The sequence below is a fragment of the Bombus bifarius genome, unplaced genomic scaffold, assembly GCF_011952205.1.
Source record: "Bombus bifarius isolate JDL3187 unplaced genomic scaffold, Bbif_JDL3187 scf7180000008019, whole genome shotgun sequence".
Lineage (NCBI taxonomy): Eukaryota > Metazoa > Arthropoda > Insecta > Hymenoptera > Apidae > Bombus > Bombus bifarius.
In genome coordinates, this window is record NW_022884392.1 from 196,137 (window position 1) to 212,041 (window position 15,905).

At 35.4% G+C, this 15,905-nt stretch overlaps 3 protein-coding genes across 7 annotated transcripts; 1 reads left to right on the forward strand and 2 right to left on the reverse strand.

The window, feature by feature from the left end:
- Positions 1–266: 266 nt before the first annotated feature.
- LOC117207058 (RNA-binding protein with serine-rich domain 1-A-like) lies at positions 267–2,549 on the reverse strand. Of its 2 annotated transcripts, XM_033446894.1 has the most exons (6): positions 2,488–2,549; positions 2,214–2,382; positions 1,991–2,119; positions 1,595–1,903; positions 1,267–1,514; positions 821–1,172 (listed from the first exon to the last, which is right to left on the reverse strand). In XM_033446894.1, exons 2-6 carry the CDS (start codon positions 2,216–2,218, stop codon positions 883–885), a joined length of 981 nt encoding a protein of 326 aa, XP_033302785.1. In that variant the 5' UTR covers positions 2,219–2,382; positions 2,488–2,549; the 3' UTR covers positions 821–882. The 2 variants fall into 2 exon arrangements, with proteins under 2 accessions (XP_033302786.1, XP_033302785.1); XM_033446895.1 differs by lacking the exon at positions 2,488–2,549 and having other exon boundaries at positions 267–1,172; positions 2,214–2,481.
- Positions 2,550–3,447: 898 nt separating this feature from the next.
- On the reverse strand, positions 3,448–10,966 carry LOC117207065 (palmitoyltransferase ZDHHC5). Of its 3 annotated transcripts, XM_033446908.1 has the most exons (10): positions 10,602–10,966; positions 10,352–10,473; positions 10,111–10,268; positions 9,871–10,043; positions 9,559–9,753; positions 9,339–9,483; positions 8,555–8,769; positions 8,297–8,491; positions 6,350–6,531; positions 3,448–6,256 (listed from the first exon to the last, which is right to left on the reverse strand). In XM_033446908.1, the coding sequence occupies exons 1-10, from the start codon at positions 10,691–10,693 to the stop codon at positions 5,838–5,840; spliced, it is 1,896 nt and encodes a 631-aa protein (XP_033302799.1). In that variant the 5' UTR covers positions 10,694–10,966; the 3' UTR covers positions 3,448–5,837. The 3 variants fall into 3 exon arrangements, with proteins under 3 accessions (XP_033302799.1, XP_033302798.1, XP_033302796.1); XM_033446907.1 differs by having other exon boundaries at positions 3,448–6,531; positions 8,297–8,470; XM_033446905.1 differs by having other exon boundaries at positions 3,448–6,531.
- LOC117207066 (troponin C) lies at positions 10,574–15,878 on the forward strand. 2 transcript variants are annotated; one of them, XM_033446909.1, is made up of 4 exons: positions 14,359–14,389; positions 14,697–14,923; positions 15,208–15,628; positions 15,729–15,878. In XM_033446909.1, the coding sequence occupies exons 1-4, from the start codon at positions 14,374–14,376 to the stop codon at positions 15,755–15,757; spliced, it is 693 nt and encodes a 230-aa protein (XP_033302800.1). In that variant the 5' UTR covers positions 14,359–14,373; the 3' UTR covers positions 15,758–15,878. The 2 variants fall into 2 exon arrangements, with proteins under 2 accessions (XP_033302801.1, XP_033302800.1); XM_033446910.1 differs by lacking the exons at positions 14,359–14,389; positions 14,697–14,923 and adding an exon at positions 10,574–10,739 and having other exon boundaries at positions 15,729–15,873.
- The last annotated feature ends 27 nt before the right edge of the window (positions 15,879–15,905 follow it).

The window sequence follows — 15,905 nt, forward strand, 5'->3', positions numbered from 1 at the left end:
CATGGACCAGGCTACATTCGAAAATTCTGGTGCCTCCAAAAATATACTTACTTCTGTTAAATAATCAGGCTCTTTAAACTGTTTCGTTCATATTGTAAAGTCACCATAAAAAATGTGTATTATATAATTAACGACCATATGCAAGTTAAAAATTGTAGATATTTTTCATCGATACAAGGTTGCAATGTGATGCAATGATTCTGTTCTTGTAGATATTGAGGAGTATAAAAGAGGATTTTGTGTGAATAGGTTTTTTCTAAAATTGATTCTTTGTAAAAGGGTCTAATAATCATAGTTTCTATCAAATCTGTCGTTTCTAGTACTTCTACCAAGCCTGAAACATTTAAACAGTTCATAAAGACCTCAGAAAAAATATTACTAGTTTATAAATAGACACACTGCCACTATACTTTACGACAAAAAGGTTTAAACTTTTTATATTTCTTTACGAGATTACGCTTACATATTACGTACTTATATTACTAAATAATATTTAGTAATAATATTTTTTCTGAAGTCTTCATGTTTTATATTTAATACTATCGTGTATGACAATGTCTCAGAATACATTCTTTTATCCGGGGTCATCGGCCTTCAGGTACCAATCAATAGCAATATACTTATCACGTGTGAAATTGATATATTTCAAAAGCAGAACTTGCGGACCACGGACGGTGTTTTAGTCATTGACGAAAACGTAAATTGTCATGAACACCGTTGTGGACAAGTATAGTGTATTTTTGAATGCATAATACACTTACTCAGTCAATACGAACGAATGAATTGGTAAAAATTGTTTTGCTTAATATATTAAGACGACCAATCAGAACGAACTGACTTTGGTCAAATTCAGCTCTTATTTTATATGTACAAAAAAGGTTGCTATCGAGAACTGCTAGAGCTTGATCTCGTGTAGCGACGGTGCCGATGTCGTGGATTATTTGGGGGACTACGCGAACGAGTTCTTGGTCTACGTCTTGGTGGCCGTGGGCTTCTGCGACGATTAATTGGTGGTGAACGTCTCCGATAGCGAGGAGGAGTATTTCTACCTCCACCACCCCATCGGGGAGGCGCTCTTCTTCCCATTAAAGGTGACATTCTCCGCATTGGTAACGGTCGTGGTTTTGGTAATAATACTGGGGCAGCAGTAATTTCCTGACCGTCTATTTGTCCTATAGATATATAGGAGAAATACTCATTAAATTAAATTATTGGTATCTATTAACAAGACAATAAGTAAGAAAAAGTTTGAAATTTTGTACTTACCACCATCCATGTGTTTCATTGCGTTCTCAGCTTCATCTGCTGTTTCAAACTCCACATAAGCAAAGCCTCGTCCTTGATTGGGATGAAGCTTATCCATTGCAAAATCGACCATTTTTATCTGACCATATGTAGAAAAGATTTCCATAATATGTTCTTTAGTAACATTACGGGTTAAATGTCCAATATGTATTTTTGTTGGTCTAGGAATTGGTGATCTTTCCCTACGTTTTCTACGTGGTGAAGGTGATCTATAATACAAATTAAATGAAATAAAAAAGAAGTTACAAGTAAGGCTATTTGTACACATGATCTCGATTAATATTTTCACCTAGAGCGTCCTTTGGGTTTCGGTTTATCAATTACAGAATTACTGCTCTTCTTTTTATCTTTTTCTCTGTCCCTGTCTCTGTCCCTGTCTCTATCCCTTTCTCTTTCTCTTTCCTTTTCCCTTTCTTTTTCTTTATTATCATGTCTACGCGAAGCATCTACACTCTTGCTTCTGCTTCGTTTTCTTCCCCTATCCCTAGAACTTCCAGAAGAACTTGCTGAACTGGTAGAGGTAGTACTTGAAGTAGAGCTTGATCTGGAACTGCTTCCACTGCTTGTGGACGATGATCCTGAGCTACTATCAGAAGAACTGTGAAATGTGAATAATAGAAATATATTGAGTATAATTTTTCAGTTTTAATTATTAATTCTATCAGAAAAATATTTGTTTCCTCACCTACTGCCACTGCTAGACGTTGAGGCAGCCCGCTTTTTTCTATCCCTTTCTCTACCTCTTTCCCTCTTATTTTCTTTATCTGTGACTTCAGAGTCACTTTTACCCGTGCTATCTTTACGGCTGCGTGCCCTACGTACACATGAAAACACCCGGTAATGATGAGGTTACGATTAAACTAAAAAAACAAGATCAAAAGGGTAAAAAAATAATATGGATTACTCACATCATAGTATGATATAAATCTTCAGATTATAGGTGTGGTTTCGGCCCTATAAACGTAAGAAAATCTTGTTGAACGCCGTGTAAATGCCAATAATGGCGGACGGTGCCGCTAAAAGATAGTCGCCAATTTACAGAACACGTTCTCGTTGTTAGTTACGTATTTAACAATACTGCATGTAAACAACATATAACATCGACAATTAAGAACTTTATTCCATTAACGAAACATAATGGAATAACATACAAGGTTTATGAAGTATATGAAACAAAGTTACCACTAAAATGACACGGCGCTCGCGTCGTTATTCCCGCCGGGTTGCGGCCATATTATCTGAAACCATAAAATTTATGAAAATCTGACTAAACAATAAAACGACCATTTTATATACTATTAAATTAGTTGCAAGATAAATGATACAACTACATTTGTTATTTGATATTTTTTTAGCACATTAACATAGTTATGTTTCAATTATATCTTGTATCACTCATATTAAATATAACGACAAATGTAAAAATTGCATATCATTTAATATCGAATCGTTTCAAGATCATGAAACAATCATAAATTTCTCTTATCATGAACTTAAAAAGTAACATAACTCACGTTTTTCCTATTTGTACAGTTGTGTTCAAAAATACATGCATGAAAAGTATTTTACCATTGTGATAAACCGTGGTTTTTAATACCGTAACTACTTGAAACTAAAAATTATTAAAGATATATATTGTTAGCGTCTTTTAATAATTATGTTATCTATGTATCCACGTGTAAATTTCGATCAACATTCATAAACTGATAAGGCTACTTATAATCGTCTTTATGAACACTCTTATAATAAGCCGCGCTTTTCAAATTCGTTCCTTATAAAGAGTATTCCTTGTAACTCATAGTTACTCAAGCTGTAGTTAAGACAGTACAAGATAGACGATGATTTTATTAGGCAAAATTAAGTAGCTCCAATAATATATCACGTGATACCTACACCTACTCCGGAAATGGAAGCACTACATAGATTTCAAGGTCATCTCTACCTTTTTTAATTGAGTTCATGTACCACGTGATACGATCATTCGAAACCACCTAATTTTGATTTAATTTCTGCCCTTTTTTAAAGTCTGATTTGACCCAATTGTAAGAATGAGCCCCCGTAATTAATACCTACAAAATATAATAATAAATGCAATAAATAATCAAATCAAAGATATTCTAGCACAATTAGAGTACAATCAGCTTGTGTTTCATGAATTTTATTTTTGTAGATTGCTGCAGCGATACGTAAGTACCGAAATGTATATGTATGTACATTTAAGTGATAATAACGAGCAATATTTATGTACAAGTACACCGAATTATAAACACTAAACATTCGTCACACCTTACGCATAATCCTCTAAAGCAATCCGTTTTAACGTTGTACCAGTCATTTGTTTACTTTTATTTACTTCTTTTTTAAGTGCTCATTATGTGAAAACTACATAATTGGAGTGAAATATGGAAAATCGTATGTTTCCTTTGTTTTGGCACAGCTCATTGTAAAGAAAAAGAAAAATATATATAATCAGAAAATAAATAGGAAACGAGCAACGCGTTTTATCAGTAGCGCCAGCAATGGAAGAAATATTCCTAATCATTTTTGTGTGTCCATTGTTCCTTTCTTTTTTATCAAAGATATCGGATATTCATCGAGGAAATGTTTCTTTAGCCTGAAAATATTCGATGTTTGATAAGCCCTTTAGCAGAACGATATGTGCTATTTAACAATAATAATTCGATTACCAATTTGTCGCAAGGTAACTGGGCACGCAATATTTCACGATTACCTTACGCATACACGGTTCGCAATTATTCCTTAAGCTTGCATAATTGATGATATTGGTCTCGCATACAAATACATAATACAGAAATCGCCATGCAATTTTTTTTTAAGCAGGGTATATTACAAACTTAACAGTAGCTGTAGATATATCAATAAATTTATGCAATATATATATTACAAAATTGTATTCCCAGTGTTAACAAAGTCCGTTATTTATGTTTAATTTTTTTCTGTTTTTCTTTTCTTTCTTCTGTTATCGAGTAATCATCCACCATTGTAAACGTTTAAAACATACTGGTCTGTCACTTGCTTTCTCGCCTAAATATTCTAAATATTCTCCTGTTATACATCCATTCGTCCATCCATCCGTTTCCTCTTGGCATTCATACAGTTCTCTTTCGTATATCTTTCTAACCATTCTTCTTTTGTTTTATTTCGTAAAAATTAATTGATCATATTAGTGGTCACATCGATAAAATCATCATTTATAACAAACAAATGAAATCATTATAAAGTCTTATATTTTTTTATTATTTACGTATAAATATTGTTAAATATGTATATTAAAAATTTGCTACACATTTCATTTTACACGATTATTTTACACAGAATTTGTTATTCTATCCGGATAATGACTTAAATCGATTAAGTAACTTTTTTTTAACTGGACACGAACTCTTCTTGCATCAATGAAGATAGGAGACTATAGTAGCAGGTTCGATTTTCATCCTGTTTACAGTGTTGCTCTACTTTCGTTTGTATTGTTACACAACGAAAAAAGAACACGACCATGAGTCAAAACCGACCCTAAAAAATGGTGCGCAACGATAATCCCTATTTTCTTTGTTACTCGTCTAATTGTGTATTTTGATCGATAAGGAAAAGAAAAAGAAAAATTAATCGATGCTGCATTTCGAGAAATTGAGTCACGACGTCACGGTATCAAAATCTAAACTGACTTTATGCTGAGTACTAAAAAATAGAATTGTGTACGCTGCTAAACGAGGGAAAATTCGTCAGCAGCTGTTCTTGCTTAGTGATTATCACTAAGCGTTCGGAATTACTTTCGTTGACGCTTTCGTGACTCGATTACTTCGATCGTCAATCGGTCCGAACGCTTCTTTCTCCCTCGGATAAATGAACACGTTTTATTTCGTGTACATATCGAATTGAATGAACACCCTTTAAAAAATGACTAAATCAAAAATTTTTGCTAATAACGAGACAGACAGTCTTATATTAACCGTAGACTCGGCGATGAACACCTTTTTTTTTATCGACTTGACGTTCTTCCGAGTTCAACGCGAAACAAAGAATCTAATGCATTTTCCGTTGTTAGTAAATCACAATGGAAATCATTAAACACCGATACCGATTTTTCCCGAAGATTCTTGTCTATCGACTATTATTATTCCACTGAATATATTTTAACATACCATCGTTCATAATACGCATTGTACACTGCGGGTATCACTAATAACATAGATGAACGATGACTGCGTTTGACGTCCTTGTTCCCTCGGGAAAATAATTGGCCTTGCTCTACATTGTTCCAAGTATGTTGGCGGTGGATGTGGAGTACTGTAAATGTCAATCGACATTTGGGCCGGAAGAACTTTATAATATCCCGACCGAAATAATATCATTTGATGTAAATTATTTAGCTGCTTCGACACGAAGATTCAGACGGATATCTCGTAAGCGGCATATGTTCTTTCCTCTTTGGAATAGGAGACGCGTAATGACGGCAATTCTTGTACAATCTCCGTCCAGCCGCAAGATGGTGCGGAGACCGTAAAGGTGGGCTATACGGATATCTCATAGTTCATATCGTAAACACTAGCACGATCCGGTGTCGGCGTCGTGGGCCGTTGTGATCTGTTCTCATTAGGCGCTGACACCATTTCCATAGAATCCGTCATTTCCAAAGCTCTAACAAAAGACATTGGTCTGCGTCGAGTATCGCCTGATGTCGGAGTAGTTGGTGTCGCCATTGTGGCTTTTCGTTTCACCTGTGGCGACTGATGCGGTGGGAAGACCGGTACTCCACCCCTCATCGCAGGATGGTACGCCGCTCTAGGAGTATTCACGTACAATTGTTGAGTAGGACTCGTTGGATTGGAACGGTAATAATCGTACGGTGGTGGAGGTCTTTGCGAGGGTGACTGATGTGTCGTTGCATTTGCCGTACCGGTTGGAGCAGGATAGCTGCCAGGAGAATTATCTTTCCACATATAGACACCACGTTGAGGTGAACCCGCTAATTCTCGGATATTGTCGACAGTATTGTTAGTTCTTGAATATGAATGATCAGTACCTTGACGAACGAGTTCACTTTCTGACAAGAACCGTCGCTGCGGGCTATAACCGGTTACGACGGCACCACTAGCAGCACCAATACCGGTATTATTTCCTTGCTGTACATCGTAATAAGTCGGTGCGTCGTTAACTCCTATAAAATCTGGCCGACGAACCTGCGTCGGCGTACCTGGATTTGATCTGTAACAGAGATACAATATTTTGATCTCCGTGCTTTTCAATACCGCACTTGGTAATTGAATACTCGACAAATGCACAATAATACAGTGAACCAAGATGAATATGCGAGTGCTGAGCATTGTAGCCATACAAATACGGCTCTGGCGAGACATACAGGAGAGAGAGAACAGCGCATCATTCCTGTTATAAAAATTAGCATCTATCCAAGAAAAAGTAAAAACGCAGCGAACCTAGGATATACATATGTATGTGGACATTTACTTGCGTGTTTGTCGGCTGATACGTGTATAAATATGTATATAATACTGGATATTCCGACAAATATGTCCATCTTAAATGTCTTTATTATTCACATAACAAATGAAAATGTTATTCAAAAAAGTTGCATGGTTGCAAAAAATATAACACAATTCTTTTTTCCTAAATGAATATCCAATTTTGTGTGATCAAATTTGATAAAATAATGGATTCCGTGTACACATAAATAGAAAACATGTTTACTTGTTCTTCGAATGCAAATGTCATAATGAGAGACTATGTTAATACTAAGAAGTTGAAAATTTAACTGTGAATGATATTTATTAGCTACCGTTTATATTCCAAATACATATACTGAACGTGTTTCATAATGAAAATAATAGAATAAACAAAATTATTATACTCAAAAGTCAGTATTTCATCGAAATTTACGACAAAAGGTTGAATACCCCGTTTAAAAAATCGATCGTCAAATTTTTATTATATCTCTCCGTGGAAAATAATTATTGTCATAATCTGTATTGTTATATCTTTCTTGCAACCATACACATTTGCAAATAATATTTTCACTTATTACTTGAAATAATGAAGATATCTGAGGTGGACAGACTTGATAGGCACCTTTTGTATCTAGACTAAAGTATGCATTTTTCTTAAAAATATATATACATATATATTAATATGTATAATAGTAATATCTACATATATATGTATGTATATATGTATATATAGATAGATAGATATATGTATGGAATATACGCAAGAAAGCATAACTTTAAACTACGATATGTCCTCGTAGGATGAAGTTCGTGTTTACCTGCAGTAGGTTGCAACGTGATGGTAGAAAGCAGCTCCTTGCAGTTACCACCCCCTGCAGTGGGACACAAACTTATCTATATACCATATATCTTGTAATATGTACATGCAGAGAAACTAATTCTCTACGATATTATTGTGATCTACATCGCGCAACATTTTTTTCGTCACGTTCCTTCGTCATTCAGAAGGTGAGAATACTGATGAGAGAATAAAGGAAGAAAGAATAAGAGCAAGAGTGAGGTGTTCATAGTGAGGGATGGGGAATCTTAAGTAAACAGGCTTCACATCATGTTGAGAGGTAGCAAACAGGACATTGAAAAAGGAGACTGTTCAATTTGTATTGGTAGCGTGCTCAAGAAATGCAATGTAAACTATTACTAAATGTGGCGCTTCCCTTTTGCTCTCTACAACGAGGTAAATTTTTGTGCAATGTGAAAACGCCGCGACGTACAATTAAGAAAAAAAAAAAAGAAAAATATACATCTAAAAGTTAAATATTCCAAAAGTACTTTATATATATATATATATATCCACGGAATAGAACAAATATTTAATAATTTTTATATCACGCAAGATGGTATCATACAATATACACTTGCACATATTTTTCTTTCTTTCGAACTATATTTAATTTGAATTTGTAATTGTTCTATTTTCGTTTCAAAAGCGACAGACAAGCTTAGTATACCTGCGAATAGGACTGGAAATTGCAAGTGGAGTTGGTACTCCAATAGCTTTAATCCGTTGCGTTGTTGGACTAGCGCCCCCTTGACCTTGGCCTCTTTGAGAAGCTGTGGCTGGTGAACCACTTGCTTCTGGCGATAAAGGATCAGGTGTATGGCTCCGAGAACCGTTCATTCCCCTATAGGTATTGACAACGTACCTTATGTATATTAGAAAAACAATTAGCAAACGATGTATCATTTGCTGTCATTTTTTATTTTACCTTGGCCTTGGGTGAGGGCTGCCTCTAGTGTGATGCATTGGATGGCGATGTTGCGATGGTGGAGGGTGCCTGGGAGATTCGCTATTCTCCACAGGTGGCAGGAAGAAATTGCTTTTGGAACCATGTCTTTGTACTGGAGGTGTGGGTTCGCAATCCGCAGATTGCGATGCGGTAGGTTCCATGTCTGTATCCGACCCATCTCGTCCAGGAGACAACTGGAAATAATAATCCAACTTGATGCTATCTTTATTGCAATAAAAAATTTATGTTCATTACCAAATTATTATAGCACGCTTTTGTACATGAATAATGCACATTTCTTAGGGATATTGGCGTTCAACCAGGATGAGTAAGGAATAGGGAACTGAACAGAAAATAACTGCCGCATCTTTTTCCAACGTTGAAAATAAAATATTATGTAGAGGAAGAATCGTCACTGGAAATTGTACACTAAAGGAGAAAACTTGGAATTAATGAACAAAAATTTGTAAAACTTGAAAAATCGTGCAACATTTTCTTAAATGTGTTGATATGCACTACATTTGCGAGCAGCGACATACATTTTATTGAAGCTCTGAAGCGCGGGAAAGAATAGATTAGCATGAACCTGAAACGTCCTAAAGCGGAGTGAATTACATATCTATAATAAAACTACATACAACTGGTGTGTTAAACATCAAAAAAGCGTTAAAGTTGCATGCTAGAAAGGAAGAGCTATTTACATTTGTAAAATCTTCTTGTATGTAGTATCAGAAGTATCAAGCAAAGTTGCACTAGCTCTTACCTTATTGTAAGCATTTGAACTGGCATTTCTAACACCATTGCTGCTATCCATGTAGGTTTTTACCTGGTTCTCACTGCCTATAGTCGATATCTCAGATGTAGAAACTCCGCACCGTTTTCCTGAATACTTTTCAGGCTTAATCAAACTGAAATGTTATAAATTTGTAATTACTTATTTATTCCATATAACATTTTGAATAAAAAATTAACTAGTACATTACCTGGGGTATTGTGGTCCAAATTGCGTATAACAGCAATTGTGTAAGCAACCATGAGAAAAAGGATTGTAGCCTCCATTAAATTTACCCGTTACCTGTTCATTTGTTGTACGTCCTCTGGAAACAAGTACTACGTGAAAGCCAGTCAGTCCAAAGATTGGAATGAACAGAAGTATAACCACTCCCATAAGTACAAGTCTATTTTAAATTTAAGGATTATAAAATACAGTCATGTTTCAGCAAAGAGATGTATCACTTAAAACTAATTGCAGCATCTCATAAGATTGCAATTATTAATTTAGGAAAAAAGGATACGCCACAATAGTATCCACTTCACCCAACTGTTGCTTACGTTCCAATACAAAATATAGGCAAAGTCCAAATATACTGAGCATATGAAAACTAAGTGACAGCAGAAAGAAGAAAAAGAATCTGTAATTCCTCCTACCAATACAATTATTTACCCATGGGCAGTGATGATCGAATGTCTGAAAATATAAAAAGAAAATTAGACTTTCATACAATAGAATCATTCAAATTACATTGAGTGTATACCTCGATACAATGATTGCACACGCTGCAATGTGAACAACGTGGAGGTCTGTAAAATTTGCATGTAACACACCATTTCATACGAACTGTAATGCCATTGATTTCTACATTTTTATATAATGGAGCATGGAAATCATCTTCTCTATCCTCGTCAGGAGGTGCTTTAAAAGAAAATCATGCTACTTCAGGAACTATGTTTTTGTAAATTGTATTTGTAAAACTTGCACTTCACATATAAACATACCTTTTGGAATAACACCTGGATCCATAAATGTTGCTAGTGTAAAATTTGCCAAAACAAAAAAGGTAATGACTCCTTGAAGAGCAGGTACCCATGTCCCCCATCGAAACACGTAATATTGACAGCTAGAAGATCCAAGTAATACATAGTGAACACACGTCTTAACAAAAAATTGGTATATTCTTAAGAACGAAAACAGGAGCGCAAACACTGCGGCCACTCACGAGAAGGTAGACATGTGTGCGGAACTTACGGAAAACAGAAGAAGAGTGTCGTGGTGCTTAATAGGGCTGTCCAGGCAAACGTAGCTGGTAGATACCTTGTCTTTACATCGCATTTCGGCATTCTGTACACTCCACTTCGTGGTCGACGATTAACGAATTATTAATGGGTAAGATTTCTGCTACCAGAAAACATGGCCGCGTCCATCGGCACTGCTTATTTGCAAATTGCGCGATCCGTATTTAGCACGGATTTCCATTCGCGCTATGCCTGTACATCCGTGGCATTTCGATAGTCTATCCGTCTATTACACGCGCGTCACTTCAGTAAAAACATCCGTAACGTAATTAATATTTAAGCACTTCTGCATACACGATCCGCGAACACACTACCTTGCTGACATAGATATATATGTATATAGATATATATAATATACATATATACATACATGTATATATCGTGGCCGGACAGTGAGCCGTGCCCCCTCTAATACAAGCGTTCCACAATACGATCCATCAAGACCTTACGGTTCACTTTCACGAATCACCATTCTTCCCTGTCTATAGATGCGCAATCTCAACTTAATGTAGTCATATGTAGCTTAACGTCGCTGCATGCGATATTTCCAAACCTTCGCAATTTCGAATTTCGTATTTACCGACAGAAAATATGTATTCTTTTTAAAAAAAACTTTCTTACCGACGATTCTAGGGAACTCTAAGCGCTAAAGGAAATTATTTCCACCGACCCATTTCCTTCCAAATGACCCATTTTTTTTCAAATCGTTATAGCAAATTCATTCAAATCTTGATTGAGTACATATTCAAACAGTATTATTAATACATAAATTGATCTTCTTACACACTTTTTTCTAATAAACTGTCTACAAAACGTTACACGATGTTCCATAAATCTTATTTCAAAATATAATAATTGATCAAGTTTTTCTTCTGAATATAGGCATTAATTTTTAAATTCCTTCATTCGATATGTATGTTCATTTGTTAATGGATTTATCAATTTTTTAATCAATGTTATTGAATCATCAAATTGATTTGAATATTTAAGTTCTTCAAGTCTCATCTCTAAACGTATGGAGAGGATGATTCTACTTATGGAATAAGAATAAATTAAAATAAATTTTCTTTTAATAAGTTTCATGTTACGAAATAATTAAATATACGTATTAACTTTAATTATACTATTCATATATGTGTTGCATGCACATAGACTATAACGTGTAGAATTTATGTATATGATCATAAATGCATTGGAATAGAAAATATTTCCATAAAAATTCTTTTCTAGAGTATCGTGTGAGAACGAGAATTAGCTTAAATTTCATAATAGCGAGCAAAAAACTGTCAAGGAAGGACCGTTGCGGCGGCACTATATTAGGAAGTATGGCAGGAGGCCAACCAGATGACGAACTACAAAATAGCAAGAAGAATCCCATCGATACGAATCATCTAGAACGGATAACATGTTTCACACACACCCGTTTGATACATTCGACATGTTTCGCTAATTTGTATCGATACAGTTTAAGCTAAGTTATCATGTCCATGCATTAAATGCTTATTGCTAAATTCATGGCTTTCGGATTGAAATACAGTCTACTATTACCGATGCTTTACCACCCACGTCGTACATTTAAGAATCAGAACAGAATTATGCCACATACCAGAGAACTTTGTTATATAAACTCGGTTATTATTTAACTTTTACAATCAAGAATCCATTTTCAAATGAATTTCGCTACTTCATAGGATCTAAGAATATTTCTCTTTTGCTTGTTAAAAACAGTGCATTTTATAATCCGCGAACACTATTATAAGAAATTGTATTAGAGCAATAATGGATATCTTATGTAAGACCATTACTCAAATTAGAGACACACAAAAATTTAAAGAAACATAGTTTATCATAGCGCTATAAATATTTCAACCTTTTCAAATTTAAGAAATATATGTGCAATCTGATAGACAGAGGGAATAGACCTAAAAAGTAAATCCTTGGAATTTTCTTTCGTAATTATGCAATTATAATATTAAAAAACAGAATTCGACGTATAGATTGACTAAACTGCAAGAAAGATTGCAGATAATGTGATATTCCGTTAACGCAACGTTGGTCCTTAATGACTTTTTTCATATCAGCGACACGAAATAATCTGTTATCTTCGTTGCTCTCCTAATCATCACTTATCGTAACGTGTCTTCTGAAACTGAACAGCGATAGAAGTTATCCTCGGCTGAAGTTTGCAAGCGACTTGCAATAACGATCCAACGCTACACATACTATATGGAAGATTTTACATAATAATTTCAAGCGAAGCTCGATCTGTATGTGCCAATGAGATAAAAATGGAAGAGATGTTATTATTAGGAGAATTGATTTTTCTAAGAATTAATTTCAAGACGATGCTGGATCACCGAGGGCAGTATCCGCATGCCTCTTTAACAAGTCGGCTTCCGAGGAACGGCCTCGTGCCAAGGGGACGATGATTTTCAGAACTTGGCACCGAAACGTAATTGCTTTTGCACGCTCGAAACGCCGTTGTCACTCCTCGGTGAGCATTGATGAGAGCTACGCGTGGTAACATCACCTACGGTGGTGGCCACGACAACCACGACGATGATGGTAATGATGATGATGCGCTGGCAACCGAAAATATTTCTAATGAGACAAATTTACGTATAACGTATCTGTTGGCCGATCTTCATATGCGCCCACGGCATTTTCAAACGAGCATCGACTGAATGAAAATGGGTTCGGTACAAACATTTTACATTCCACTGACATCCAAAGCGAAAATCTTGTATACACACGTCTTTCGTGTTTGATTAATCACCTGGTACATATTATTTATAGCTGTAAACTTATCTTTTGAGAATAGCGATTTCTCATTTGAGCATCGATTCCCTTCCGATCTCCAAAGCATTGTTCAATTCTTTATCCATGTGTACAAGAATACAGATTTGCATAAACATTTCTCAGTTTATTTATAAGTTAATGATACGATATGAATCAGATTTATTTTATTTCGCTAATTAGAGATCAGAAAACAAGATAGCCTTCGTCTTGTTACGTTATTTGTTCTCATATTCTTTAAAAATGTTCTTACTTATGAGAAAAATATTCAGCTGTAGGATCATTGATAAATTATATAATCGATTGTTTCAATTCTAGACTGAGATCTTTCTTAAAAGTTAGTAAGGAACCTTTTACTTTTTGAAACAAGACCAAGATTAGAATATAAAAGTTCCAAAAACCGCAGCGAGGTAAGAATAATTTGCCTTATGAACTATACGAAGAAAATATTATAACTTGACAGCTTGAATATTAATAGAATTTGAGGTAAACAATGCTTTGTCATTGTTTATATCATTATCGGTATGTTGATACGACTAAACAGAGTTAGTACAGACAGTTTTGGAATGTTTATGGAGTCAAGTAGAATAATATCCACGGAACAGCCGTATCCTATTCGCATTTGCAGAAAATGACCACTGACCTATTTTCTCGAATCTGGAAAATGCATGAGAATCGTTGATGAATCGTCTTGAAAGAGTCCAAAGGCTCGTTATATTTTTGTTGTTAGAGCAAACCAGGTGGAAGGTGGTGTTGTAATGGTTTGCAATGCGTGGGCAGCCGAATCTAAGAACAGCGACGTGTCTGAAAATTGCATGTAGATGTACTTTTTTATCGCATAGGAATTACTTGCTCGAAGATAGATACTCGTGGGGAGAAGATTTGCATAATCAATGCTCGTTTGATGACATTGGATTGTATCCGCGATAATGAAATCTTTACTCGGTAAACTACGGAATGTTAATATATTTGTTAAGATAAATAATATTCAATCTTTTTACACTTTCTAGCGTTTCATGAATGAACGTGATATTTACATGATACCGGTTTTCTCATCTTTTATATTTCCTCCTACATTTTCTTCTTAATCGGAAATTCGAAACGTAATGTCTATGTTATTCGAATCTTTAAATATACCGGAGGAAACCGCGATTGTTGTTGTAACGAGTGAAAATAATCCACGATCCAGTAATACACCAAAGACCACCGCGTTCCGATGATATAATTTAAGATATGTGATCAATGTGTACAGGTGATCATGCAATTCGAATTGCAATCTTGTGTGATTTAGCGTCGGCCTTCCGACATCACGGAGGACCCACTTATAACATATTTCATTTTTCGTCGCGTCGCTCTATTTTTGCGCCCACCAGTTTTCTAGCTGGTTTACCAGACGCTGTGGATGTCTTTATACCGGGACGGAAAAGCCGCGGCACTTCAGGTATCCGTCGTCCGCCGTGCGAGATATCCGTCACCATGGTAAGAGCCGCGTAAACGTTTGCCTTCGTCGTCGTCGAGTCTCTCACTTTGTGTTCGAATCGACGTTTATTCGTCTTCGCATAAAAATGATTGCCTTATTAGTGATTTTTTTTTATAAAAGTGAATAAAAAAACGAAATTTGCATGTACACAGTAAATAATCGCGAGAAGGAATAGTTGCCGAAGATTAATATTAAATAAAAAGAAAAGATTTGCTGGAGATTGATTATACATACGATCTTTTTTATGAAAAAACGTGATGCAAATTGAATTGTTGCTTTACAGGAGGAAGATGAGCAAAAAACGGCTGTGATGCGAAAAGCGTTCCAAATGTTCGATACGACGAAAAGCGGCTTCATCGACACGCTGAAGATTTCAACGATATTGAACACAATGGGTCAACTATTTGACGATGCAGATTTGAACGCTATCATCGCGGAGAACGATCCAGAAGGGACTGGTAAGGTGAACTTTGATGGCTTCTGCAGAATTGCTGGTCGATTCTTAGAAGAAGAAGATGCCGAGGCGATGCAGGAAGAATTGAAAGAGGCCTTCCGTTTGTACGATCGCGAAGGAAATGGATACATCACAACGGCTACGTTAAAGGAAATTCTTGCTGCTCTGGATGACAAACTCACTAGCGCGGATTTAGATGGTATAATTGCTGAAATTGATACTGATGGATCGGGAACAGTTGATTTCGATGGTATGTACTTGGTTCTTTTCTTCATTTTCATTGCAAAATTCTCAAATTAAATTATCATTGCCTTGAGTAATTAGATTCTACGTGATTATTATATTTTTAGAATTCATGGAGATGATGACTGGGGAATAATCATGGTTTGAAACAATTGGCAGAGCGACATCGAAGACAATACATTTAAAATATTATTTTAATATTTTTGTTGGCACTAGAGTATCTTGAAACTTGTTTAATAAAACGGTGATATACATTTTTCATTTGTTAATTATTAAAAATCCTA

Bases quoted from the DNA above. Each gene is read 5' to 3' on its own strand.
- LOC117207058 (XM_033446895.1), bottom strand. The intron at 1,904-1,990 runs GTGAGGAAACAA...CACATTTCACAG, and splicing joins ACGTCTAGCAGTGGCAGTAG to TTCTTCTGATAGTAGCTCAG. The intron at 1,173-1,266 runs GTAAGTACAAAA...ATATATCTATAG, and splicing joins AATGAAACACATGGATGGTG to GACAAATAGACGGTCAGGAA.
- LOC117207065 (XM_033446905.1), bottom strand. From the start codon at position 10,693: ATGCCGAAATGCGATGTAAAGACAAGGTATCTACCAGCTACGTTTGCC. The intron at 10,044-10,110 runs GTATACACTCAA...TTATATTTTCAG, and splicing joins TGTGCAATCATTGTATCGAG to ACATTCGATCATCACTGCCC. The intron at 9,484-9,558 runs GTAATGTACTAG...ATAACATTTCAG, and splicing joins TTTGGACCACAATACCCCAG to TTTGATTAAGCCTGAAAAGT.
- LOC117207066 (XM_033446909.1), top strand. The intron at 14,924-15,207 runs GTAAGAGCCGCG...GTTGCTTTACAG, and splicing joins GCGAGATATCCGTCACCATG to GAGGAAGATGAGCAAAAAAC. The intron at 15,629-15,728 runs GTATGTACTTGG...TTATATTTTTAG, and splicing joins GGGAACAGTTGATTTCGATG to AATTCATGGAGATGATGACT.